The sequence below is a fragment of the Mobula hypostoma genome, chromosome 15 (assembly GCF_963921235.1).
Source record: "Mobula hypostoma chromosome 15, sMobHyp1.1, whole genome shotgun sequence".
Lineage (NCBI taxonomy): Eukaryota > Metazoa > Chordata > Chondrichthyes > Myliobatiformes > Myliobatidae > Mobula > Mobula hypostoma.
This window is the reverse complement of record NC_086111.1, coordinates 15,025,443-15,053,024: the sequence shown is the minus strand read 5'-3', so window position 1 is coordinate 15,053,024 and position 27,582 is coordinate 15,025,443. Positions and strand designations below refer to the sequence as shown.

General features: G+C 42.9%; 1 protein-coding gene across 3 annotated transcripts in view; it reads right to left on the bottom strand.

Moving 5' to 3' along the window:
• Positions 1-27,582, bottom strand: part of LOC134356709 (E3 ubiquitin-protein ligase RNF123) — a 435,173-nt gene that overhangs the window by 7,141 nt on the left and 400,450 nt on the right. For all 3 annotated transcript variants that reach the window (XM_063067762.1, XM_063067763.1, XM_063067761.1), the window contains one exon: positions 4,796-4,881. In XM_063067762.1, the coding sequence (XP_062923832.1) occupies positions 4,796-4,881 (86 nt within the window). The remainder of the gene's footprint in view (positions 1-4,795; positions 4,882-27,582) is intronic.

The window sequence follows — 27,582 nt, the reverse complement described above, 5'->3', positions numbered from 1 at the left end:
GGAACATGTTTCCTGCCTCTAGCATGTCCAATCCCTTAATAATCTTATATGTTTCAATCAGATCCCCTCTCATCCTTCTAAATTCCAGTGTATACAAGCCCAGTCGCTCCAATCTTTCAACATATGACAGTCCCGCCATCCCGGGGAATTAACCTCGTGAACCTCCGCTGCACTCCCTCAATAGCAAGAATGTCCTTCCTCAAATTTGGAGACCAAAACTGTACACAATACTCCAGGTGTGGTCTCACCAGGGCCCTGTACAACTGCAGAAGGACCTCTTTGCTCCTATACTCAACTCCCCTTGTTATGAAGGCCAACGTGCCATTAGCTTTCTTCACTACCTGCTGTACCTGCATGCTTACTTTCAGTGACTGATGAACAAGGACACCAAGATCTCGTTGTACTTCCCCTTTTCCTAACTTGACTCCATTCAAATAGTAATCTGCCTTCCTGTTCTTGCCACCAAAGTGGATAACTTCACATTTATTCACATTAAACTGCATCTGCCCACTCACCCAACCTGTCCAAGTCATCCTGCATTTTCTCAACATCCTCCGCACATTGCACACCGTCACCCAGCTTTGTGTCATCTGCAAATTTGCTAATGTTACTTTTAATCCCTTCATCTAAATCATTAATGTATATTGTAAATAGCTGCGGTCCCAGCACCGAGCCTTGCGGTACCCCACTAGTCACTGCCTGCCATTCTTAAAGGGACCCGTTAATCCCTACTCTTTGTTTTCTGTCTGCCAACCAATTTACGATCCATGTCAGTACCCTATCCCCAATACCATGTGCTCTAATTTTGCCCACTAATCTCCTATGTGGGACCTTATCAAAGGCTTTCTGAAAGTCCAGGTACACTACATCCACTGGCTGTCCCTTGTCCATTTTCATAGTTACATCCTCAAAAAATTCCATAAGATTAGTCAAGCATGATTTCCCCTTCGTAAATCCACGCTGACTCAGACCGATCCTGTTACTGCTATCCAAATGTGCCACTATTTCATCCTTTATAACTGACTCCAGCATCTTCCCCACCACTGTTGTCAGGCTAACTGGTCTATAATTCCCTGTTTTCTCTCTCCCTTCTTTCTTAAAAAGTGGGATAACATTAGCTACCCTCCAGTCCTCAGGAACTGATCCTGAATCTATAGAACAATGGAAAATAATTACCAATGCCTCCACGATTTCTAGAGCCACCTTCTTAAGTACCCTGGGGTGCAGACCATCAGGCCCTGGGGATTTGTCAGCCTTCAGTCCCATCAGTCTATCCAACACCATTTTCTGCCTAATGTGAATCTCCTTCAGTTCCTCCGTTACTCTGTGTCCTCTGGCCACTATTACATCTGGGAGATTGTTTGTGTCTTCCCTAGTGAAGACAGATCCAAAGTACTTGTTCAGCTCGTCTGCCATTTCCTTGTTCCCCATAATAATTTCACCCGTTTCTGTCTTCAAGGGCCCAACTTTGGTCTTAACTATTTTTTTCCTCTTCACATATCTAAAGAAGCTTTTACTATCCTCCTTTATATTCTTGGCTAGCTTGCCTTCGTATCTCATCTTTTCTCCCCGTATTGCCTTTTTAGTTATCCTTTGTTGCTCTTTAAAAGTCTCCCAATCCTCTGGCTTCCCGCTCATCCTTGCTATGTTATACTTTCTCTCTTTTATTTTTATACTGTCCTTGACTTCCCTTGTCAGCCATGGTCGCCCCTTACTCCCCTTAGAATCTTTCTTCCTCTTTGGAATGAACTGATCCTGCACCTTCTGTATTATTCCCAGAAATACTTGCCATTGTTGTTCCACCGTCATCCCTGCGAGGGTATCCTTCCAGTCAACTTTGGCCAGTTCCTCCCTCATGGCTCCATAGTCCCCTTTGTTCAACTACAATACTGACACTTCTGATTTTCCCCTCTCCCTCTCAAATTGTAGTTCAAAACTTATCATATTATGGTCACTACCTCCTAATGGCTCCTTTACCTCGAGTTCCCTTATCAAATCCAGTTCATTACACAACACTAAATCTAGAATTGCCTTCTCCCTGGTGGGTTCCAGTACAAGCTGCTCTAAGAATCCATCTTGGAGGCACTCCACAAACTCCCTTTCTTGGGGTCCAGTACCAACCTGATTTTCCCAGCCTACCTGCATGTTAAAATCCCCCATAACAAGCGTAGCATTACCTTTGCGACATGCCAATTTTACCTCTTGATTCAGCTAGCACCCTATATCCAGACTACTGTTTGGGGGCCTGTAGATAACTCCCATTAGAGTCTTTTTGCCCTTACAATTTCTCACTTCTATCCATACTGACTCTACATCTCCTGATTCTATGTCCCCCCTTGCAAGTGACTGAATTTCATTCCTCACCAACAGAGCCACTCCACCCCCTCTGCCCACCTGTCTGTCCTTTCGATAGGATGTATACCCTTGGCACGTGGCCAAGCGGTTAAGGCATTGGACTAGCAACCTGAAGGTCGTGAGTTCGAGCCCCAGCTGAGGCAACGTGTTGTGTCCTTGAGCAAGGCACTTAATCACACATTGCTCTGCGACGACACTGGTGCCAAGCTGTATGGGTCCTAATGCCCTTCCCTTGGACAACATTGGTGGCGTGGAGAGGGGAGACTTGCAGCATGGGCAACTGCTGGTCTTCCATACAAACTCGCCCAGGCCTGTGCCCTGGAGAGTGAAGACTTTCCAGGCGCAGATCCATGGTCTCGCAAGACTAATGGATGCCTTTACTTTACTATATCCTTGAATATTCATTTCCCTGCCCTGGTCCTCTTGCAGCCATGTCTCTGTTATTCCTACAACGTCATACTTGCCAATTTCCAACTGAGCCTCAAGCTCATCCACTTTATTTCTTATACTTCGTGCATTTATATATAATACTTTTAATCCATTACTCCCCCTCACCTTTCACATTGATTCCTATTGAACTTGACCATAATCTCAGATCCCTTCCTGAGCTTTCTGCCCCGTTAATTCTGTTCTCTTTCTTAACTTTCCTTATTCTCTCTTTCCCTTTAACTCCACCCTTATAGTTCCTCTCTTCCCCCCCACTACTTAGTTTAAACACATCCATGTAGCAGTGGCAAACCTGCCTGTTAAGGTTGTTGTCCTTACACCACTCCATCAGATGATCCACCTCAAGCCTCATCTGAGATCAGGCCAACCACTGTGGTATCGTTCGCAAATTTAATTATGGAGTTGGAGGTGTAGGTGGGGGTGCAGTCATGTGTGAAGAGTGTGTAGAGCATAGGGCTCAGCACACAGCCCTGCGGGGTGCTTATTTTTAAGATGAGGGTGGTGGAGGTGTGCTGACCAATTCTGACTTGCTGTGGTCGGTCTGTGAGAAAGTCCATGACCCATGAGCACAGGGAGGAACCAAGGCCGAGAGTGTTCAGTTTGCTGACCAGTTTATGGGGGATGACTGTATTAAATACAGAACTGACGTTGAATGCCCTAGTTGGACAGACTTCCATTGATTAATTCTGTTATGGTTACTTTTCTATAGATTTATGGAGTATACCCACAAGAAAATGAATCTCAGGGTTGTGAATGGTGATATTTATGTACTTCAATAATAAAATTTATTTTGAACTTTGGTAAGGAAGGCAAATGCAATGTTAGCGTTCATTTGGAATCAAATTGAACATAACATTAAGGATATAGTTCTGTGGCTTTATAAGACATTGGTCAGACTGCACTTGGAGTATTGTGAGCAATTCTGGGCCCCTAACTAAGAAAGGACGTGCTGGCATTGAAGAGGGTGCAGAGGAAGTTCATGAGAGAGATCCCCGGAATGACAGGGTTAATGTATGAGGAGTATGATGGCTCTAGGACTGCACGCACTGAGATTTAGAATGGGGGGGGGCGGGGGGGATCTTACCGAAACCTATCTAATATTGAAAGGTCTAGATTGAGTAGGTGTGCAGAGGATGTTTCCTATAGTGAGGGAATCTAGGACCAGAGGGCACAGCCTCAGAATAGAAGGCCGTCCCTTTAGAACAGAGGTGAAAAGTAATTTCTTTAGCGAGAGGGTGTTGAATCTGCAGAATTCAGCTGTGGAGACAGTCATTGGGTATAAAACTGAGGTTATTAGGTTCTTGATTAGTAAGAGTGTCAATGGTTACGGGAAGAAAGCAGGAGAATGGGGTTGAGTGTGATAATAAATCAGCCATGGTGGAATGGTGAAGCAACATGCAAATACAAAAGAAGAATTAAATAATAATAAATAAATAAACAATAAATGTGGACAACATGAGATGAAGTCTCTTTGATGGGCTGAGTGGCCTAATTCTGCTCCTTTGTCTTAAGGATGCAGTTCATAAGGTAACGGGGATGATGTCAGAGAGAAACTTAACACCGGGCATTTTAGTGGACATTTTAGTCAAATAACTGGTCACGTGAATTTTTGAAATGTGCAAGTTTCAGTATAACTGAGGGCATAGCCATCCATGGGGAATTGAAAGAAAGTGGGAATGCACAAACGAGCACAATTTGAACTTGTTTCGAAATGGAGTTGGAGGAAATTACACAACAGTCAATAAACAAGTGATATGAGCAAAATGGGATTACCGTACTGAATGGGAATACTGTGGATCCACTGCAGGAGATATTAGTACATTAAGTGACCTGTGGGTTTGATGCATTTAGGAGAAATAAAGAAAGAGGGGTGACAGGAAGTGCACAGAGCAGCGTGATTCTGAGACATTTGAGCTGTTAATGAGCTGAAAATTCTTGGTAAGGAATACAGATGAGACGAAGGTCACTGTGGCACAAGTCAAGTCGGACTTACTTGCAAGATTTGTGAGAACATGGCATGAAGATGGCAGAGATTGGATGTGCGTAACAGATGGGGCAGAGATCTTCCTCGCTGGTGGGCTGCAAGAAAACAAAGATATTATAACACGTAGGCTGCAGCAGTGCATACAGCCCCCACCCCAACACTCCCGTCAAAGCTTTTGCAACATTCGGGATGAAGTGAAACTCAAAATTCTTGAAGGATTTCCCTGGGAAAGATCTGCCAGTTTTGAGGAACCTCACTGTTAAAACTTGGCACTAACAACAAAAACTGTAATTTAAACTTATCGACCAGAGAGGAGATGCTAAAGTATGAGGTAAACTATAAAAATGGCAGTTCTTCCTTTAGGTTGATTTTTGAATCACTACCAAACCCTTTTCAACACATGAAAGGTTGGAAGCTGCAGTTTCTGATCAGGACCCAAGATAAAGGGCATTGTGCCAAATTCTCTAGTCTATAGAGGCGAATAACAGTTACTGCCAACAAAAGGGTCTAACCACCTCCTTAATCTTCTATGGTAAGTGCTTTAACTGCTGCCTTCTGTCCGGTGAAGGTGCTGCTGGATAGGAAGTTCCAATATTTAAATCCAGTTGCAATTTGTTTCCAAGACAGGAATCTGCACAAGATGGTGTTTCCACGGGCGTGGCCCTTCTTGGTTGCATAGGTTGGTGTTTTTGGGAGGTGCTGTCAAAGTAGTCTGTGAGTAACCCCGGCACATTGTGTAGATGGTGCACACTGCAGGCTCTGGTGGGTTGGCACGTGCCCTGGGCGCCACTGAGCAGTTTCTGTTAAAGTCAGACAAGCCATCCTCGGAGAGTGAAAAAAGAATTTTCTTCAGATGTATGATCTGTCTTTGATTATCATGGGTGAGAAGCACTAGGATGGCCTTATTTGGTCTTCTGTGTAAGAAGACCATGAAGCATTTCTTCACGAAGAAGGGGGAAAGTGGAAGCTGAAGGACGGAGGAGACTAAAGTTGGAGGCAGAGGAAACCAAGAAGTCGAGCAAGTTCTTCATGCCCTTCATGCTGCATGGAGTCGCCTGCACCTGCTACAAGTTTGTTAGACTCCGAAGGTGGATCAAGTACAAATGTGTCACAAGCCGAGGAGGAAGTCAAGTCAGATAAATCCGAGTATGACGAGATTAAGAGTGAGGCTGCCACAGAGAACGTGGACATGACAGGAGGGGAAGACAATGGTGGTGGTGGTGATGTTGAGTTTATTGATGAGATTGAACCTGACAACACTGAACCTGGTGAACTGGATGGTGTCAAAGAGCCTCAAACTGTCATACCAGAAGTGATCGAACAGCATGACGTTGGACTTCTGAAGTTTGACAAGGATACTGGAAAAGCAATTCTGCCTGATTCGTTGAGAACAGAAATAATAAAGCTGGGTTCAAAGTATTTCCAGAACAGTGAGGAGCCTTTCCTACCAACAAATAACCGCTCAATGAACAAAACTTGGCTCAAGAGGAAATTGGACAATGGTCGTGGTGAGGAAGTGACTCGCTCATGGCTGGTCTATTCCCCTTCTAAGAAGTCTGCATTTTGTATCTGTTGTCTTCTCTATTCCCGGTCAGAGCATCAATCCTCATTGGAGCAGGAAAGTGGATTCAACCAGTGGAAAGCACCTGAAAGGATTAGTGTTCATGAAAATGCCAAGAATCATTGGGAATGCTTCATACAGTGGAAAGAAATGGAAAGAAATTTAGCTGGAAACAGAGGAGTTATTGACGCGGTATTTCAGTCACAGATTGAGAAGGAAAAGCAGAAGTGGTTTGATATCTTGACGAGAATCCTTCACTGCATAAAATTCCTTGCGACTCAGACCCTGGCTTTGCGAGTACACAGGGAGTCACTTCAGCTTAGATGATGACTCCAATGTGGGAAATTTCCTTGGTTTACTGAAACTACTGGCTATCTTTGACTGTCATAAAAGAATACCACACTCATTTGGAAAGTCAACCTGGATCCACATCTTATCTTTCACTGGGTGTCCAGAACAAATTCATCCACATGATGGCATCCACTGTTAGCCAGAGTTTAGACACTAGAATACTACAACACAGTACAGGCCCTTTGGCCCTCGATGTTGTGCTGACCCATATATTCCTTAAAAAAAGTAATAAACCCATACTACCCCGTAACCCTCTATTTTTCTTTCATCCATGTGCCTGTCCAAGAGGCTTTTAAATACCCCTAATGTTTTAGCCTCCACCACCATCCCTGGCAAGTCATTCCAGGCACCCACAACCCTCTGTGTAAAAAACTTACCCCTGATGTCTCTCCTAAACTTCCCTCCCTTAACTTTGTATATTTACATACGCCCTCTGATGTTTGTTATTCATTTGCTATTTACTGAGAAGCATTTGTAAAGTGAGTACTATAGCCCCATGTTCGACTCGACTCCTGATCAGGCACACCGTGAGCAGATGTCAGAAGTAGTGAGGTATGTGGAAGTTGATTTTGAGAGGAAAACAGTCTGTGTTAGAGAGTCCTTCCTTGGTTTTATCCAGAGAAGCCAGAAGGTGCTGAGAGCTTGGTTGAAGACATCTTGAAACAGCTAGAGAAGGACGAAATGGAGCTACAAGATTGTCGGTCACAGTGCTATGACAACACTGCTGTGATGGCTGGACACAGAAGTGGTGTTCATCAAAGAATAAGTAAAGAAAAACAATCTGGCAGTGTTGTGAATTGCGACAATCACTCACTCGTCTTGGTGGGTGTACATGCAGCTAAGCAGGATACAATGATGGTCACATTTTTTGGAACCATCGAAGCTCTCTACGTGCTTTTCTCTCATTCAACACAGCGCTGGGAAAAACTCAAAAAGACCGTGCCTGTGATTGTTAAGTCAGAGTCCGAAACCAGGTGGAGTGCAAGGACAGAAGCAGTGAAACCCGTCAACAAGTACCTTGAGGAGATACTTCAAGTTGTCCAGGACATGATAGACAATGAAAAGGAGACCAGTGAAACAAGATGTGATGCAAGGCAGCTGTACAACCGCATGTTGAGTAAGAGTTATGACTTTCCGATTTTGCTAGGACTTTGGAACAAAGAGAAATCCATCCCGGCAGTTTTATCACTACTAGCTCAGTTTAGTAGTTTTTCTGGTTATAAACTAAATCTTAATAAGAAGGAGCTTTTTCCATTAAATATGCAAGTTCCAATTTATAGACGATTACCATTTGAATTAATTACTGATTATTTCACTTATTTGGGTGTCAAAATTACTAAAAAATATAAAGATCTATTTAAAGTTAACTTTCTACCCTTAATTGACCATGTTAAACAATTGTTTACTAAATGGTCCCCACTGTTCTTATCATTGATTGGTCGAATTAATGCTATTAAAATGACTGTTTTACCTAAATTTCTGTATTTATTTCAAATGGTACCAAGTTTTATCTCGAAATCCTTTTTTGATATTATTGATTCTAAAATTTCTTCATATATATGGCAGAATAAAAATCCTACACTGAGTAAGAAATATCTACAGAAATCAAAAAAGGACGGTGGTTTAGCATTGCCGAATTTTAGATTTTATTATTGGGCAATTAATATCCGATATTTAATGTTTTGGACGCAAGATTGGGATGAAACTCATTGTCCATGATGGGTGAACCTGGAGGGCGAGTCTGTGCAGGGGTTCTCATTAGCTTCTATTTTAGGAGCTTCGCTCCCCTTTGCATTAACCAAACTGAATAAACAAATAATTAAACCAATAATTAAACATACAATACGAATATGGGTGTCAGATGTTTGGACAGGGGCGCAATTTCAGTGCTTGCCATAGGTGCTACTTTCCGTAGATATGCCCCTGGCCAGAGTGGAAGGAATGAAAGTTTAGGATGGTTGTACAGGAGCCAATTAAGTGGGCTGATGTGTCCTGGATGATGTTAAGTTTCTTGAAAGTGGTTGGAGCTGGATTCATTGATCTTGTTCCTGGAATAGCCTGTAGTCAGTTCAAAGATTTTGGGAAATCAGGAGGTAAGTCATTTACTGCAAAATATCCCTGACCTGCTGTCATAGCCTTGTTATTTATATCAGACGCACCATCTTCACCCTGCCTCAGGTGTTGACACAAGGGCACTTGGTGATGGCAATAATGTCCTGGGGAGGTGATTAGACCATCTTCTTATTGACAGTCTCTAACTGTCTCACATTTTACAAATGTGAGATGGTCTCTCACTCTTGCATTATTCACCCTGATCAATCCAGGCCTGGATTTTTTCACCTTCAGTATCTTCATCTCCTGAGGCATTCCAAGTAGGGTTAGTAATCTGACCTTGTGATGAAAGGATGCTCCTGAGTTTTGGAAACATTAAATTCAATACCCAAAGTGGTGAGGGCTTAGAATGCCCTTTCTGGAAAGGTGAATGAGCTAATAAAACCTTCATCAGAATGGAGCAAAATCCTGATAAATACTCACTTATCACGTGCTACAAGGTGACAGACTGACTGCCCAAGTTTGGGCTTGAGTCAGCAGTTACTTCCTTTGGTCCAGGCAAGCTGATAGGGTGAATGGCCTTCTAGGTTTCTATTCTCCTTGTGACACCACTTCCAAGGAATTAAGGATCTGTATTTGCAGATCTTTCTGTTCCACCACACTCCCCAGTGCCCATGCAAGATTTATCCTCCCAATGTGCAACACCTCACACTTTAGATTCCGCTGCAAGCTTCGACAACCAACCTTGCTGAACACTAAGCCCCCAATCTTGATGTCATCCACAAATGTGTTGATCCAGTTTACTATCAGTTTACTTATCATCCTGATCATTGATATAGATGACAAACAACAACAGACCCAGCCCTGATCCCTGTGGCTTCCAGTCAGAAGGCAACCATCTACCACTCAATGGCTTCTCCCACAAAGCCAATGTCTAATCCACTTTACTACCTCATCCAGAAAGCCAAATGACTGAACCTTCTTGCCCAACCTCCCATGTGGGACCTTGCTAAAGTCCATGTAGACAATATCCACTGCCTTACCTTCATCAATTTTCCTGGTAACTTCCTCAAAGGTACTCTATAAGATTAGTTAATCTTATTAAGATTGGTATAAGATCTACAAATCAGTGAACAGGAATGAGGCAAGGACAATAGAAGCAGATAAGAGTCTCTGTTCTTGTCATGTGGTTGCAGGAATGGAGGCACCCATTTTGTGAGACAGTCTTTGCAGCCGTCATTTTGCAAACTATTTGGTGAACTCTTTGTTGCTCAGGGATAGCTTAATCAGAGCAACTGAACATGGCCACAATGAGTTTTCTGCTGATGATTTTTATTATGTAAATTGGCAATAATTATGTAATTTTCCAATTATTTACACATTAATGATGTCAGGCTTACTGGTCTATAATTTCCCAACGTATTCTTAGAGCCTTTCTTAAACAACAGAACAACATTAGCCATCTTCCAATCCTCTGGCCCCTCACCTGTTTTTAAGGACGTTTTAAATATCTCTACTAGACCCCTGCAATTTCTACACAAGGGGAACACCTTGTCAGGCCCTGGGGATATATCCACCCTAATGTGGATGCCCAGAGTTGTAATGGATTTAGCCAAGAAGATAAAGTTCGGAAGTTAGGATCAAATGAAACACGAGGAGTATAAAGAAGCCAGAAAAGAACTAAGGAAGGGAATCGGGAGGGGCCATGAAAAGTCCCTGGCAAGTAGGATTAAGGTGAATCCTAAGGCACTCAGTACATACATCAAGAGCAAGAGGATAACTAGGGTGAGTATGGGACCACTCAAAGATAAAGGGGGGAACATTTGCTTGGATGCAGAGAATAGGAGTGAGGTACTTTATGAGTTCTTTGTTTCAAGGAAAAGGATATGGAGGACCAGGAGATGAGTGCCGAGTGTATAAATACATTAGGGCATTTAGAGGTCAAGGAGGAGGAAGTGTTGGGCCCCCTAATGAGTATCAAGGTGGGTAGTCCCCAAGGCCTGATGGGATTTACCTCAGGTTACTGAAGGAGGCAAGAGACAAAGTTGCTGGGCCCTTGACCAGTACTTTCATCTCCTCTCTAGCCACAGGTGAGGGCTCAGAGGACTGGTGAGTGGCTAATACTGTCCCCCTATTTAGGAAAGGAACAAGGGAAAATTCTGGGAACTATAGACCGGTGAGTCTCTTGCCAGTTGTAGGGGAATTGCTGGAGAAAATTCTTAGTGAAAGGATGTATGAGCATATGGAAACCCATGGCATAATTTTTGTCATGCCTTACCAACTTGTTAAGAGTTTTTTGACAGGCAAAGTTCCTCATGGAAGGCTAATCTATTGGCTGTTCAGAGTTAGAACTGGCTTGTGCATAGAAGACACAAGGTAGTGGCTGAAGCGACTCATTCGAGCTGGAGGTCTGCAATTGGTGGTGTTCCACAGGGACCTCTGCTGCTTGTGATGTATATAAATGGTCTGGATGAAAATGTAGATGGGTGGGTTAGTAAATTTGTGGATGATATCAAGATTGGTGGAGTTGTGGATAGTGTAGAAGACTAGCAAAGAATACTACGCAATATAGATCAATTGTAGATATGGGCAGAGAAATGGCAGATGGAGTTTAACCTAGATAAATGTGAGGTGTTAGACCTTGGTAGGGCAAGTACAAGGAAGCAGTACACTGTTTAAGGGCAAGAACAGTGTTGCTGAGCAGAGAGATCTTGGGGTCCAAGTTCACAGCTCCACAAAAAAGGCTACATGGGGTCAACAGAGTGGTTAAGAAGGCTTATGGAATGCTTGCTTTTATTAGTCGAGGCATTGAGTTCAAAAGTCAAGAGGTTATATTGCAACTTTATAAAACTCTAGTTAGGCCATATCTGGAGTATTAGATACAGTTCTGTTCGCACAGGGCTTTGGAGAGGGTGCAGAAGAGGTTTACCAAGATGCTGCCTGTTTTAGAAGGCATGTGTTATCATGAGAGGCTGGATAAACTTGGGTTGTTTTCTCTGGAGCAGCCAAGGCTGAGAGGAGATCCGATAAAGGTTTACAAGATTATGAGAGGCACAGACAGGAGTGGACAGAGAGTATCTGTTTCCCAGGGTTGAAATGTCTAATACCAGAGGACAGGCATTGATGGTAAGAGGGGGTAAGTTCAAAGGGGATGCGAGGAGTAGGTTTTTTACACAGATCCTTGGTACAATATGGTGGTACACTGGAGACTTTTGGATAGGGACATAGGAGATGGAGGAATATGGACATGGTCTAGGTAGAAGGGATTAGTGTTTGCTTTTTAACATAGTGGGCCAAACGGCCTGTTCCTGTGGTGTCCTGATACGCCTCACATCAACAAAAAACTTCTCTGTAATCTGTATACGGTCCATGACCTTACTGCTGTGTTGCCTCACTTCCATAGACTCTGTGTCCATGTCCCAAGTAAATAGAGATGTGAAATCTTCATTTAAGATTTCCATGCACAGATGACCACACCAAGTGGCCATTTTATTAGGTACACTGGCCCATTTATTCAAATATCTGATCAGCAAATCAGTGGCAGCAACTCAATGCATAAAAGCATACATACATGGTCAAGAGGTTCATCCGTCATTTAGACAAACATCAGAATGGGAAGAAATATGATCGAAGTGATTCTGACTGTGGAATTATTGTTGGTGTCAGATGGGGTGGTTTGAGTATCTCAAAAACTGCTGAGTTCCTGGGATTTTCATGCACAACAGCCTCTAGGGTCTGTGGGTGAAAATGCCTTGTTAATGAGACAGGTCAGAGGAGAATGGCCAGACTGGTTCAATCTGACAGGAAGGCAACAGCAACTCAAATAACCACGTGTTACAAAAGTGGTGTGCAGAAGAGCATGTCTGAATGCACAACACAAACCTTGAAGTGGATGGGCTACAGTGGCAGAACAGCACGAACTTACACTGAGTGGCCATTTTATTAAGTACTGGAAGTACCTAATCAAGTGGTCACTGAGTGTATCTTTGAAAGGATTACCTACCTGTGTTGATGGTCCATTTACAAAGTCACTTGCTGCAGCTATGTTCAGTGGTCAGTAACACACAGTGGAGTGTATGATTATGTAGCTAAGTACAGTTCCAATGCTGTGTTTTAGGTTTGCTGAAGTCACCACTGTTGTTGGCAGAATCACAGGTGGTGATGAAACATCATATAGCAGGAGGGAGATTGAAAATCTGGCTGAAAGATGTCACAACAAAAACCTATCACTCAATATAAAGTACCTGCACTCTCATTGCCAATAATAACTAATAATTTAGGACTAAACTCCGTAGACCATTTTTCAAAATAGGGAGTTGAAGCCTAGAGCAGGAGGTAATGTTTTGCATTTGATATGGTTGGGTTTGCATTGTAGAAAATTCCCCACAGAACTCACACCAAATTAATGGGATGGAAAATCTTGTGCTGAGTGTGAATTTGTCCTGAACAGCCATACTGAAGTACAGCCAACATTATATTAAAAAATATCAGATTAGCTTTAACTGTCATATGTATTCGGCACCATGGTAGCCTAGCAGTTAGCACAACACTTGCCGCTCAGGCCTTTTCGGAGTTCAATTGTAAGGAGTATGTATGTTCTCCCCATGGACAATGTGGGCCTTTTCGGAGTTCCATTCTGGTGGTAACTGTAAGGAGTATGTATGTTCTCCCCATGGACAATGTGGGCCTTTTCGGAGTTCCATTCTGGTGGTATCTGTAAGGAGTATGTATGTTCTCCCCATGGACAATGTGGGCCTTTTCGGAGTTCCATTCTGGTGGTAACTGTAAGGAGTATGTATGTTCTCCCCATGGACAATGTGGGCCTTTTCGGAGTTCCATTCTGGTGGTAACTGTAAGGAGTATGTATGTTCTCCCCATGGACAATGTGGACCTTTTCGGAGTTCCATTCTGGTGGTAACTGTAAGGAGTATGTATGTTCTCCCCATGGACAATGTGGGCCTTTTCGGAGTTCCATTCTGGTGGTAACTGTAAGGAGTATGTATGTTCTCCCCATGGACAATGTGGGCCTTTTTGGAGTTCCATTTTGGCGGTATCTATAAGGAGTTTGTATGTTCTCTCCATGGACAATGTGGACCTTTTCGGAGTTCCATTCTGGTGGTATCTGTAAGGAGTTTGTATGTTCTCCCCATGGACAATGTGGGCCTTTTCGGAGTTCCATTCTGGTGGTAACTGTGTAACCTCACAGTGCTTTGGTTTTGTCCCATAGTCTAAAGATCGGTTAGTAGGTTGGTGATTGCTATTGGGCTAGTGTTAAATAGGGGGACTGCTGGGCACTGCAGCTCAATGGGCCAGAAGGGCCTGTTCTGTGCTGTATCTCGAAATAATAATATATCTAAGTAAATAATAACATCACCCAGGGCAGCTCGAGTAGCAGCAGATTCTGATCAGAAAAACTACAGAAAGAAGCAGCCAGAGATCCATGAGCCAGTCCTCATCAAGGGAACGGAGGCGGAGCAGGTCAGTAGCTTTAGATTCCTTGGCATCAACATATCAGAGCATCTATCCTGGGACCATCACAAAGAAGGTAGACTTTCTTAGAAGTTTGTGTAGATTCAGCATGACATGTAAAACTTTGACAAACATCTATAGATGCACAGTGGAGAGTATCCAAACTGCTTGCATCATTGTCTGTTAAGTGAACACCAATATCCAGGAATCGAAAAGGTTACAAAAAGTGGTGTATACAGCCCATTCTATCACCAAATGAAGCCCTCACCCAGCACATCTACATTAAGTACTGAGTGCTGCCACAAGAAAGCAGCATCTGACATCAAACACAATCACCATGCAGGCTGTGCTCTCTTCTCACTACCACCATCTGGCAGGAGATACCGAAGCCAAACCATTAGGTTCAGGAACAATTACTACCCTACAACCATCAGATTTCTGAACTGGCATGGATAAGTTCACTCACCTCTGACTTGACTCTACAACCTAAAGACTCACTATCAAGGTAGTATGTATATTATAACACATACATAGTTTGATAATAAACTTACTTTGAACTTTGAACATGGGACACCATTTTGCTCTAAATCCACCAGCACATTCCCTGAACATAGAGAGAGATATTTTTTACTAAAAAAAAAATGCATTGTGCCAAACCCTGTTCCTTCGGATCCCTGGCACAGCTTACATGACACCCTCAACATTCCAGTTAGACTAACACCACCAACAGATACAAAGGGGCAGCTTGGAAAGCTGCTGCCTCATAATGTCAGAGATCCAGCTTGAACTGTGACTTTTGGTGCTGTCTGTAGAATTTGCACGTTTTCCCTATGACCCCAAGGGCTTTCCTTGAGTGCTCCAGTTTCAATAAGACTACAAAACATAGGAGCTGAATTAGGCCATTCAGACCATTGAGCCTGCTCTGCCATTCCATCATGACTGATTTATTATCCCTCTCAATCCCGCTCTACTGTCTTCTCCCTGTAACCTTCGATGCCCTTACCAATCAAGATCATATCAACCTCCACTTTAAATATACCCAATGACAGAAACTACAGCCATTTGTGGCGATGAATTCCACAGACTCACCACCCTCTTGCTGAAGAAAGTTGTAACACTGAGGACATTGGAAAGTGTTTGAGTAGCCTGCAGACACTTCTGAAGCTGGATGGGAGGTTTCCACTGAAGCAGAGTGTCCCTCTACACCAGGGGTAGACAATCTACGGCCCGCGGGCCAGATCCAGCCTGCAAAGGTATTTCGACCGGCCCATGAGCGATTTTTCCTTATTCTGAGTGTTTCACGCGACCACACTGATGGACATGCATGGCATCTTGTTACACTGGCCCCAGGTTCCGTTTTGTTCCAAACCAAACACTGATATACACGAATGACGGGAAGGCAGACTACCTTATTAATATGCACACGCAGGTTTTCAGATGGGATCGTTCAAATTTGTAAACAGAAACAGCGTCACTGTGTTTTAACAAGAAATCCACGCTAAATATCCAGATATTTACATGTGATGGCATCATTGTTTGGCAGCACTTATCTGTGTGAACAATTATTTTCAAAAATGAAGCACACCAAGAACCATTTGCGAACAAGATTGACTGATGCCCATCTGGATAATGTCTTGCTCTTGGCATCAACAAGTCTGACACCCAATATTGAGAAGCTTTCAAGCAACAAACAGCATCAAGTTTCACATTAAAATTTTCTTTTTTATTATACTTAAATTACCACCATTCAATGCATCATGTTCATACGTTTTATGTTTAAAGATTCTTTGTGTCCTTTCAATAGATTCAAAAGATGCCTTGATTGAAATAAATTGCAACTAAACTGAGTTCTTTGATTACTAATTGGCATCCTTGGTTACACACAAACGATTTTCTAGCATGCAGTATTCATTAATTTGAGGCAAAACATAACCAGATATATTTAAATGGATAATTCCCATATTTCAAGTCTTTTATGGATTTATCTGGCCCACCATTCGCTTACTAATACGCGATCCAGCCCACAGAGGCAAAAAGGTTGCCGACCCTTGCTCTAAGCAAAGAGAACACAACAAAGTGGGGTGATGTGTTCCCGTTGTGCTACAGCTTTGGATCCCAGAGCTCCGACGTGTGCTAATAGGGCCAGAAGAGAATGTATGATCAGTGATATCATTCCATACTGATACTGCAAGAACATGAATGACAACAGAAAATCAGAAATATCAAAATCAATAACTTGCATCGCTATTGTTTTACTGGTGACATCAGTAAAGATTGAATAATTTGAAACAATCATTAAAGGATGAATTAATGAAGAAAGATTTAAAAATAACCTGGTCTGCTGGACAAACAGGAAATCTAACGTTACAGAGAATGACCCCATTGAGTAACCAGGAATTATGAGCACTCACACACAGTGAGTAATCCTTACCCCACCAACTTACCAGAACATTTGCACAGTGAGTGACTCCTACCTTATACATTCACAATGAGTTCATTTGCAAAGCTGCCTATAAACATAAGTCTGCCAAAACATAGTGGATTTGTGCTGCCTTAGAACTCTACAGACCTAGGTTCAACCCTACTGTTGGGTGCAGTCTCCCTGTGACTGCATGAGTTTCCTTTGGGTGCTCCACATCTCAGAGAAGGCCAGTGGGTTAAGCGGTTACTGTAAATGACCACTAGTGTAGGCTGCTGACAAAAAGAATCAAAGGGACTGTGAGAAAGTAAGCAAGCTTCAGGACGACAGTGATAAGGAGAGAAGGAATGGGAAAGTGATCATGGTTGCTCCACTGGTGTGGACACATGGGACTCGTGCATTGTTATAGGTGTGAGATGAGCTGGTGACTCGGATCAGAGATGTAATTAGGTTTTGCAGATAACAGTCTAGTGAGTCCTGTTGCATTTAATTTTTCAGTAAGGTAAGACTAAAACAGGAGCAGAAATCAGGTTGCATATGAGGGTAATCAGTGAATCTAGTGACTGATAATGGCCAGGTCTAGGGGTCTAGGGGTCTAGGGAAGAGGAAGAATGTTCTCTAACCAGTCATTAAATAATTTAACATTGTGTGCAAATATTATCATTGTCCATCATTATTCCACCTATAATTCCATAAGATGGTGCCTGCATACAACGCGTCCATCTGGATAGACCACAGAACTACTGACTTCATTTCTTTTATGTCTTTTAATTTGTTTTTCATCTTGAATATGTTTCTGGAACTGCTGGAGCCTGTGATTTGCAGTTTGGAGATTGTTTGGGTGATCCAGCGCATTGCCGTCTCCGAGAGGATTCCGGGAGGCAGAGGCAGCTAATATGGGCCTCGAGGCGAGGAGACTGCAGTGGGTGGGAGTAATGCTCACCTCCATTTCGCCAATTAAAGCTTCCCCTGTTCGCTGATTAAAGTGACAAGGGAGATTGAAACATCAAGGTGAATGTGGAGGGCAAGTGCCGGCTGCCTGCATTCTGATCACTGGTGGGATCACTCTGTTGCCAGACAAGGGAGCCTGTGTGGCATGCCACCGTGGCCGGAGGACATTACCGAGGTTTTCTGCATTTCTGATAGCGATTTGGATTTGGAGATGGACTATTTTTCCCCCAGTTTTTTGGGGTTTTTTTATATTCTGTGTTTTTCGGCTGTTCTTTCTTGTTTTTATTGTGCGGGGAGGGGGATTTAGATTTGGGGGTGAATATCCTTGTGGTGTTTTGTGTGGGGAGAGGGGATGTCTGAGGGTCGATTTTGATTTTTGTTAGTTTCTTTGTGTGGAATGAGGAGGATTTGGAGGCTGGTGTTCTTTTTGCATTTTGTGCAGGTTTAACATCATGTGCCTTCAGACTTGTGTACCTCCTTCCTGATGGTAACAGTGAGAAGAGAGCACGTCCTGAGTGGTGGGGGTCCTTAACCATGGATGCCGCCTTTCTGAGGCACCGCTCCTTGAAGATGTTTGGAAACTATGGAGGCTAGTACCCATCATGGAGCTGACTAATTTTGCAACTCTCTGCAGCTTACTTCGATCCTGTACAGTAGCCCCCCACCCCCCCACATACCAGACCACGACAGAGCCAGTCAGAATGCCCTTCATGATGCATCTGAATAGAGTGTTCTGAGTGTTTTAGGTGACAAACCAAATCTCCTTAAACTCCTAACGAAATATAGCCACTGTCTTGCCTTCTCTATAGCGGCATCGATATGTTAGGACCACATTAGGTTCTCAGAGATATTAACACCCAGGAACTTGAAATCACTTGCCCTTTCCAATTCTGATCCCTCTAAAGATTGGTGCGTCTACCCTCAATTTACCCTTTCTAAAGACCACAATCAGCTCTTTGGTCTTAATGACGTTGAGTGCAAGATTGTTGCTGCGACACCTCTGAACTAGTGGGTAAATCTTGCTCCTGTACACCCTCTTGTTACCATCTGAGATTCTACCAACAATGATTGTATCATCAGCAAATTTACAGATGGTATTTGAGCTGTGCCTAGCCACACAGTCATGCCCTCTTCTCATTATTACCATCAGGGAGGAGGTACAGGAGCCCGAAGGCACACATTCAACATTTTAGGAACAGCTTTATCCCCTCTGACTTCAGGCTCCTGTACCTCCTTCCTGATGGTAACAGTGAAGCCTGATTTCTGAACGGTCTTGAATCAGAATTAGGTTTATTATCACTGACATGTATCATGCAATTTGTTGTTTTGCAGCTGCAGTAGAGTGCAATAAATAAGTTACAATGAGAAATATATTAAAAATAAATAAGAAGTGAAGAAAGGGAGCAATAAAGTGAGGTAGTGGTCATGGACTGTTCAGAAATCTTCTGGCAGAGGGAAGAAGCTGTTCCTAAAGCATTGAGTGTGTGTCTTCAGGCACCTGTACCTCCTCCCTGATGACAGCAATGAGAAGACAGCATGAGCACTACCTCACTGTTTCACTCTCTTCTTGTGCTCTTCATTTATTGTTATATTTCCTATTGTAATCTATAGTAATCACTTTATGTATTGCACTGTCCTGCTGCCAGAAAACAAAAAACTTCACAACACACAGTATGTCAGTGCTAATAAACCTGATTCTAATCTTTGTTGGAAGTTGATCAAACATGGTCGACCCGACATTGTACTGATCCTTGATAGCAGGACATGTTAATGGAATCACTTGCTTGCATTTGAGGCAAACACAGTGAGGCAGCCAGGACTCAGGCTGCAGTGGGACTAAGAGGTGCTGACTCAGCACCACTCAGAAATGTGGAAACCACTGAACGCCTGCTATGCTGTCAATTATTCATCAAACCAGCATCCTTCTAGGTCAGGCACTGCGCAGTTTGTGTGCACATCACTTCAAACTGCACTATCGCTTTCAGGCAAACCATGGGAAGGTGACTCAACTCTGTGCTACACAAAGACTGCGACATTCATCAAAAAAATTCAGAGTGCAAAATACTGCCGTGATTCAAGTGAGAAGGAGTGGAGATCACACAAATCAAGGGACCAGCTTAAAATAAAATTCACAGGAAAAACTGCTTCAACTACTGAATCAGATATTGTCAGATACCAAGACAAAATCCAAAATACATTTTATCAGATACCAGAACATAGTGAGACACACTGCCTGTGTGAGGTAACCTGTGCCACACACACTGTGTCTGATGCCCACTGCAGTGTCCAGAGACTGTGAACTTCATTGAATAAGGGGGTAATTCACTTGTTTAATTTAATTTGTTTTCCTTAACCTTGCAGTTTTCATTTGCAGTGATAAATAGATGCTAGAAATTGTTAAACAGCGAACTAGGAAATACCCAGCTGGAACTAGTTGACATCCTAAGGGCTTTGAAAGGAATGGCAATGAAGAGAGTTGATAGTTTGTCATCTTCCAAATGGTTCTAACAGAGTGGAGGGGAGTAAATTTAATTCAACTATTTGCGAAAGGAGTGAGAGGTAAACTGGCGGCTGGGGGCCAGTTAGACTGTCATCAATAGATGGGGATTGCTAGAGTTTGCCATTGAAGGAAATGGTAGCTGTGCACTTGGATAACTTTGAATAACTTCAAAACAGATTTGTCAAACTTGATTTAGCTTTTGTTAATGCATCTGGACTCTACCCGATCCTGTTATCCATGAGGGGGAAACCAGTGGGTGTGGTGTATTGGCAATTAGGTATCTAACAAAATGACTGAAACAAAATTCGGGCACCTGGGTCAGGGCTTAAGGCACGAGGTTGCAAGAGATTGAGGTTGGTGTTCAGAGGGGAACTGGGTTCCTTGTACACAGATTACTGAAGATTAGTATTCAGGTACCGCAAGTAATGGGGAAAGAAAAGAAAATGTTAGCCTTTATTGCTTTTGAGTAACTGCAGTAATGTACTATGCTGCTGAGAACACATCTGGAATAGTATGTACAGGACTTGTTTCCCTACTGAAGCAAAGGTGTGAAGGTAGGCAAGTCACCTGGGCTGCTTCTTTTCACATTATATGTCAACAATTTGGATGATAGAATAGATAGCTTTGTGGCCAAGTTTGCAAACGATATGAAGATACGTGGCGGGGCAGGTAGTGTTTTTTCTAACTGTGCAGAAAATTCAGAAAGTAGAGGTACAAAGGAACTTTGGAGTCTACATGTAGTATTCCCTAAAGGTTAAAATGCAGTTGAGTTGGTGGTAAGGGAGGCAAATGCATTCTTTCGAGAGGACTAGAATATAAAAGCAAGGATGTAATCCTGAGGCTTTATAAGGCATTGGTCAGAGTGAACTTGGGAGTATTGCAAGCAGTTTTAACATATAGGAGCAGAATAAGGCCATTTGGCCCATCAAGTCTGCTCTGCTATTTAATCATGGCTGATCGATTTCCTTCTCAGGCCCAGTCTCCTGTCTTCTTCCCCTATCCCTTCATACCCTGACTAATCAAGAATCTATCAACCTCGCCTTAAATATATCCAATAACGTGGTTTTCACATCAGCCTGCGGCAATTAATTCCACAGTTTCAATACACTCTGGTTAAAGAAATTCATCTTCATCTCCATTCTAAATGGATGTCCCTCTATTCTGACAATGTGTCCTCTGATCTTAGACTCTCCAGCTATGGGAAGCATCTTCTCCACATCCATTCTATTGAGGCCTTTCAACATTTGATAGGTTTCAATGAGATCCTTTCTCGTTCTTCTGAATACCAGTGAGTATAGGCCTAGACCTGTCTAGACCTGTCAAACACCCCTCATATGATAAGCCTTTGAATCCCGGAATCATTTTCGTGAACCTCCTTTGAACCCTCTCCAATGTCAGCACATCCTTTCTTAGATAAGGGGCCCCAAACTGCTCACAATACACCAAGTGAGGCCTTACCAGTGCCTTATAAAGCCTCAACATTACATCCATGCTTTTACATTCTGGTCGTCTTGAAATAATAGAAACATAGAAACATAGAAAATAGGTGCAGGGGTAGGCCATTCAGCCCTTTGAGCCTGCACCGCCATTTATTATGATCATGGCTGATCATCCAACTCAGAACCCCGCCCCAGCCTTCCCTCCATACCCCCTGACCCCTGTAGCCACAAGGGCCATATCTAACTCCCTCTTAAACATAGCCAATGAACTGGATTCAACAGTTTCCTGTGGCAGAGAATTCCACAGATTCACCACTCTCTGTGTGAAGAAGTTTTTCCTAATCTCGGTCCTAAATGGCTTCCCCTCTATCCTCAAACTGTGACCCCTCGTTCTGGACTTCCCTAACATCGGGAACAATCTTCCTGCATCTAGCCTGTCCAATCCCTTTAGGATCTTATACGTTTCAATCAGATCCCCCCTCAATCTTCTAAATTCCAACGAGTACAAGCCCAGATCATCCAGTCTTTCTTCATATGAAAGTCCTGCCATCCCAGGAATCAATCTGGTGAACCTTCTTTGTACTCCCTCTATGGCAAAGATGTCTTTCCTCAGATTAGGGGACCAAAACTGCACACAATACTCCAGGTGTGGTCTCACCAAGGCCTTGTACAACTGCAGTAGTACCTCCCTGCTCCTGTACTCGAATCCTCTCGCTATAAATGCCAGCATACCATTCGCCTTTTTCACCGCCTGCTGTACCTGTATGCCCACTTTCAATGACTGGTGTATAATGACACCCAGGTCTCGTTGCACCTCCCCTTTTCCTAATCGGCCACCATTCAGATAATAATCTGTTTTCCTATTTTTGCCACCAAAAGTGGATAACTTCACATTTATCCACATTAAATTGCATCTGCCATGAGTTTGCCCACTCACCCAACCTATCCAAGTCACTCTGCATCCTCTTAGCATCCTCCTCACTGCTAACACTGCCACCCAGCTTCGTGTCATCCGCAAACTTGGAGATGCTGCATTTAATTCCCTCATCCAAGTCATTAATATATATTGTAAACAACTGGGGTCCCAGCACTGAGCCTTGCGGTACCCCACTAGTCACCGCCTGCCATTCTGAAAAGGTCCCGTTTATTCCCACTCTTTGCTTCCTGTCTGCCAACCAATTCTCCACCCACACCAATACCTTACCCCCAATACCGTGTGCTTTAAGTTTGCACACTAATCTCCTGTGTGGGACCTTGTCAAAAGCCTTTTGAAAATCCAAATATACCACATCCACTGGTTCTCCCCTATCCACTCTACTAGTTACATCCTCAAAAAATTCTATGAGATTCGTCAGACATGATTTTCCTTTCACAAATCCATGCTGACTTTGTCCGATCATTTCACCGCTTTCCAAATGTGCTGTTATCACATCCTTGATAACTGACTCCAGCAGTTTCCCCACCACCGACATTAGGCTAACCGGTCTATAATTCCCCGGTTTCTCTCTCCCTCCTTTTTTAAAAAGTGGAGTTACATTAGCCACCCTGCAATCCTCAGGAACTAGTCCAGAATCTAACGAGTTTTGAAAAATTATCACTAATGCATCCACTATTTCTTGACTACTTCCTTAAGCACTCTAGGATGCAGACCATCTGGCCCTGGGGATTTATCTGCCTTCAATCCCTTCAATTTACCTAACACCACTTCCCTACTAACATGTATTTCACTCAGTTCCTCCATCTCACTGGACCCTCTGTCCCTTACTATTTCTGGAAGATTATTTATGTCCTCCTTAGTGAAGACAGAACCAAAGTAATTATTCAATTGGTCTGCCATGTCCTTGCTCCCCATAATCAATTCACCTGTTTCTGTCTGCAGGGGACCTACATTTGTCTTTACCAGTCTTTTCCTTTTTACATATCTATAAAAGCTTTTACAGTCCGTTTTTATGTTCCCCGCCAGTTTTCTCTCATAATCTTTTTTCCCCTTCCTAATTAAGCCCTTTGTCCTCCTCTGCTGAACTCTGAATTTCTCCCAGTCCTCAGGTGAGCCACTTTCTCTGGCTAATTTGCATGCTACTTCTTTGGAATTGATACTATCCCTAATTTCTCTTGTCAGCCACGGGTGCACTACCTTCCTTGATTTATTCTTTTGCCAAACTGATTTATTCTTTTGCCAACAATGCATTTGCCTTCCTCATCACTGACTCAAACTTCAAATTAACATTCAGGGAATCAAAATCAGAATCAGGTTTACTATCACTGGCATATGCCAAGAAATTTGTTGTCTTTACAGCAGCAGTACAATGTAATACATAATAATAGAAAAAAATGTGAATTACAGTAAGTATATATATTAAATAGTTAAATTAATTAAGTAGTGCAAAAATAAAAATAAAACCGTAGTGAGGTAGTGTTCATGGGTTCAATGTCCATTCAGAAAGGGGAAGAAGCAGTTCCTGAGTTGTTGTGTATGTGCCTTCAGTCTTCTGTACCTCCTCCCAGATGGTAGCAGTGAGAACAAGGCATGATCTGGGTGACGGGGGTCAATAATGATGGATTCTGTCTTTTTGAGGCACCGCTCCTTTAAGGTGTTCTGGATACTACGGAGTCCAGTGTCCATGATGCAGCTGACTAAGTTTACAACTCTCTGCAGCTTATTTCAATCCTGTGTAGTAGCTATCTCTCCATACCAGATGGTGATGCAGCCAATTAGAATGTTCTCCAAGGCACCTCTGAAGAAATTTGTAAATGTCTTTGGTGACATACCAAATCTCCTCAAACACCAAATGAAATATAGCTACTGACATGTCTTCTTTGTAATTACATCAATATGTTCGTCCCAGGATCGACCCTCAGAGATATCGACACCCAGGAACTTGAAATTGCTGCACGAGGACTCCCAAATCTCTTTGCACCTCAGATTTTTGAATTTTCTCTCCATTTAGAAAACAGTCTATGCTTTTTCTTCTTCTACCAAAGTGCATGACCATTCACTTCCCAACACAGTATTCCATCTTCCACTTCTTTGCCTAGTCTCCTAATCTTTCCAAGTCCTTCTGTAGCCTCTTTGCTTCCTCAATACTACTTGACCCTCCATCTACCTTCGTATATCGCCTGCAAACTTGGCCACAAAGCCATCAATTCCATCATCCAAATCACTGACATTAAACATAAAAAGAAGCGGACCCAACAAAGACGCCTGTGGAACACCACTGGTCACCAGCAGTCAACCAGAAAAGGCCCCCTTTATTCCCACTCTTTGCTTCCTGCCAATAACCAATGCTCTATCCATGCTAGTATCTTTCCTGTAATACCATGGGCTCTTAACTGGTTAAGTAGCTTCATTTGTGGCAGCTTGTCAAAGGCCTTCTGAAAATCCAAGTACACAACATCCACTGATTCTTCTTTGACTATTCTGCTTCTTTATTTCTTCAAAGGATTCCAACAGATTTGTCAGGCAAGGAAACCATACTGACTATGGAGTATTTATCCTGTGCCTCCAAGCACTCTGACACCACATATTTAACAATGAACTCCAACATTTTCCCAACCACTGAGGTTAGACTAACTGGTCTACAACTCCCTTTCTTCACCTCTACTCCTTCTTGAAGAGCGGAGTGACATTTGCAATTTTCCAGTCCTCCAGAACTATGCCAGAATCCATTAATTCTTGAAAGATCATTAGTAATGCCTCCACAATCTCTTCAGCTACCTCTTTCATAATCCTGGGGTGTAGACCATCTGACCAGGTGTCTTATCTACCTTCAGACCTTTCAGTTTCCCAAACATCTAGTAGTGGCAACTTCACTCACCTCTGCCCCTTGACAATCTTGAACTTCCAGCACACTACTACTCTTCCACAGTGAAGACTGCTGCAAAATACTTATTCAGTTCAGCCGCCATAATCTTGCACCCCAGTACTACCAAATTTTCTAAAGATCCGATATTGACTCTCGCCTCTCTTTTACCCTTTACATTGCTGAAGAAACTTTTGGTATCCTCTTTAATACTACTGGCTCGCTTAATTTTGTATTCCATCTTTTCCTTCTCTATGACTTTTTAAATTGCTTTCTCTTGGTTTTTAAGTTTCTCAATCCTCTAACCTCCCTCTAATTTTTGCTCTATTGCATGCCATCTCTTTGGTTTTTATGTTGGCATTAGAGTTGAAAGGTCTAGGTAGAGGAGACATGGAGAGGTTGTTTCCTGTAGTAAGGGAGTCTAGGACTAGAAGGCATATCCTCAGAATAAGGGATGCCCATTTAGAACAAAGATGAGGAGGAATTTCTTTGGCCAGATGGTGGTGAATCTATGGAATTCATTGCCACAGACATTGACTATATTTAAAGCAGAGGCTGATAGGTTCTTGATTAGATAAGGTGAATGAGCTTGAAAGGAATAATAAATCAGCCACAATAGAATGGCAAAACAGACTCAATAGGCCAACTGGCCCAGTTCTGCTCTGAAGCCTTATGGCTTGATGAGAGATTCAGCACACTAAGGCCGTCTTAAGTTTAGGTGATCTTATTGAAATTCTTACAGGGTAGATGCAAATGTTATTTCTCCCAGGTTAGGATGTCTGGGACCAGGGATCACAGAAGGAGCTCGTCAATGGACCAATTTGAGATCACAATTCTTCACCTTCAGAGGATAATGAGTTGTTGGAAATCTTTTTGCAAGAGATGCGTGGATGGCAGGGTTCTGAGTTCTGGAGATTTTTGGAAATCAGAATCAGAAACAAGTTTAATATCACTGACATACTGTATGTTGAAAATTTGTTGTTGCAGCAGTACATTGCAATACGCAAGAATAAAAAAACTATAAATTATAATAAAAATCAAATTATATAAGTAGTGCAAAAACAAAAAAAAAGAAAAAAAATTGTGAGGTAGTGTCCTTTCGGGAAACTGATGGCGGAGTGGAAGAAGCTGTTCCCGAATCGTTGAGTGTGTCTCCCCAAGCTCCTTTATGGTAGCATTGAGAAGAGGGTATGCCCTCGGTGACGGGGGTCCTTAATGATGGAAGGTGCCTTTTTGAGGTATCGCCTTTTGAAGGCTGTTGCTGGCTAGGTTAGTCCCTATGATAGAGCTGGCTGAGATTGCAACTTATTACAGTTTTTTTTCCAAACCTATGCAGTAGCCCCTCCATACCAGACGGAGATGCTCTCACAGTACATCAGTAGAAATTTGAGAGAATGTCTGGTGACATACGAAGTCTCCTCTAACACCTAATGAAATATAGCTCCTGTTGTACCTTCTTTGTAATTGCATCATTATGTTGGGCCCAGGAGAGATGCTGATACCCAGTAACTTGAAACTGCCCTCCCTTTCCACAGCTGATCCCTCCATGAGGACTGGTGTGTGTTTCCTCGCCTTCCCCTTTCTGAAATCCACAATCAATTTCTTGGTCTTACCAATATCGATTGCAAGTTTGTTGCTGTCTCACTCCTGTACCATCTGAAATTCTATGAAAATAGTTGAATTGTTGGCAAATTTATAGATTGCGTTGAGGTGTGGCTAGCCACACAATCGTGGGTGTAGAGAGAAAAGAGCAATGGGCAAAGCACACATCCTTGAGCTGCGCCAGTGTTGATTGTCTGGGAGGAGGAAATATTATTTCCGATCCACACAGACTGTGGTCTCCCGATGAGGAAGTCAAGAATCCAATTTCAGAGGGAGGTACAAGAGCTGCAGATCTTAGAGCGTGTTGATTAGAAATGAGGGTATGATTGTGTTGAATGATGAGCTATAGAAACATAGAAACATAGAAAATAGGTGCAGGAGTAGGCCATTCGGCCCTTCGAGCCTGCACCGCCATTTATTATGATCATGGCTGATCATCCAACTCAGAACCCTGTACCGGCCTTCCCCCATACCCCCTGATCCCCGTAGCCACAAGGGCCATATCTAACTCCCTCTTAAATATAGCCAATGAACTGGCCTCAACTGTTTCCTGTGGCAGAGAATTCCACAGATTCTATAGTCAATAACCAGCAGCCTGAGTAGGTATTCCTTTGTCTAGGTGATCCAAGCCGAGTGCAGAACCAGTGATATT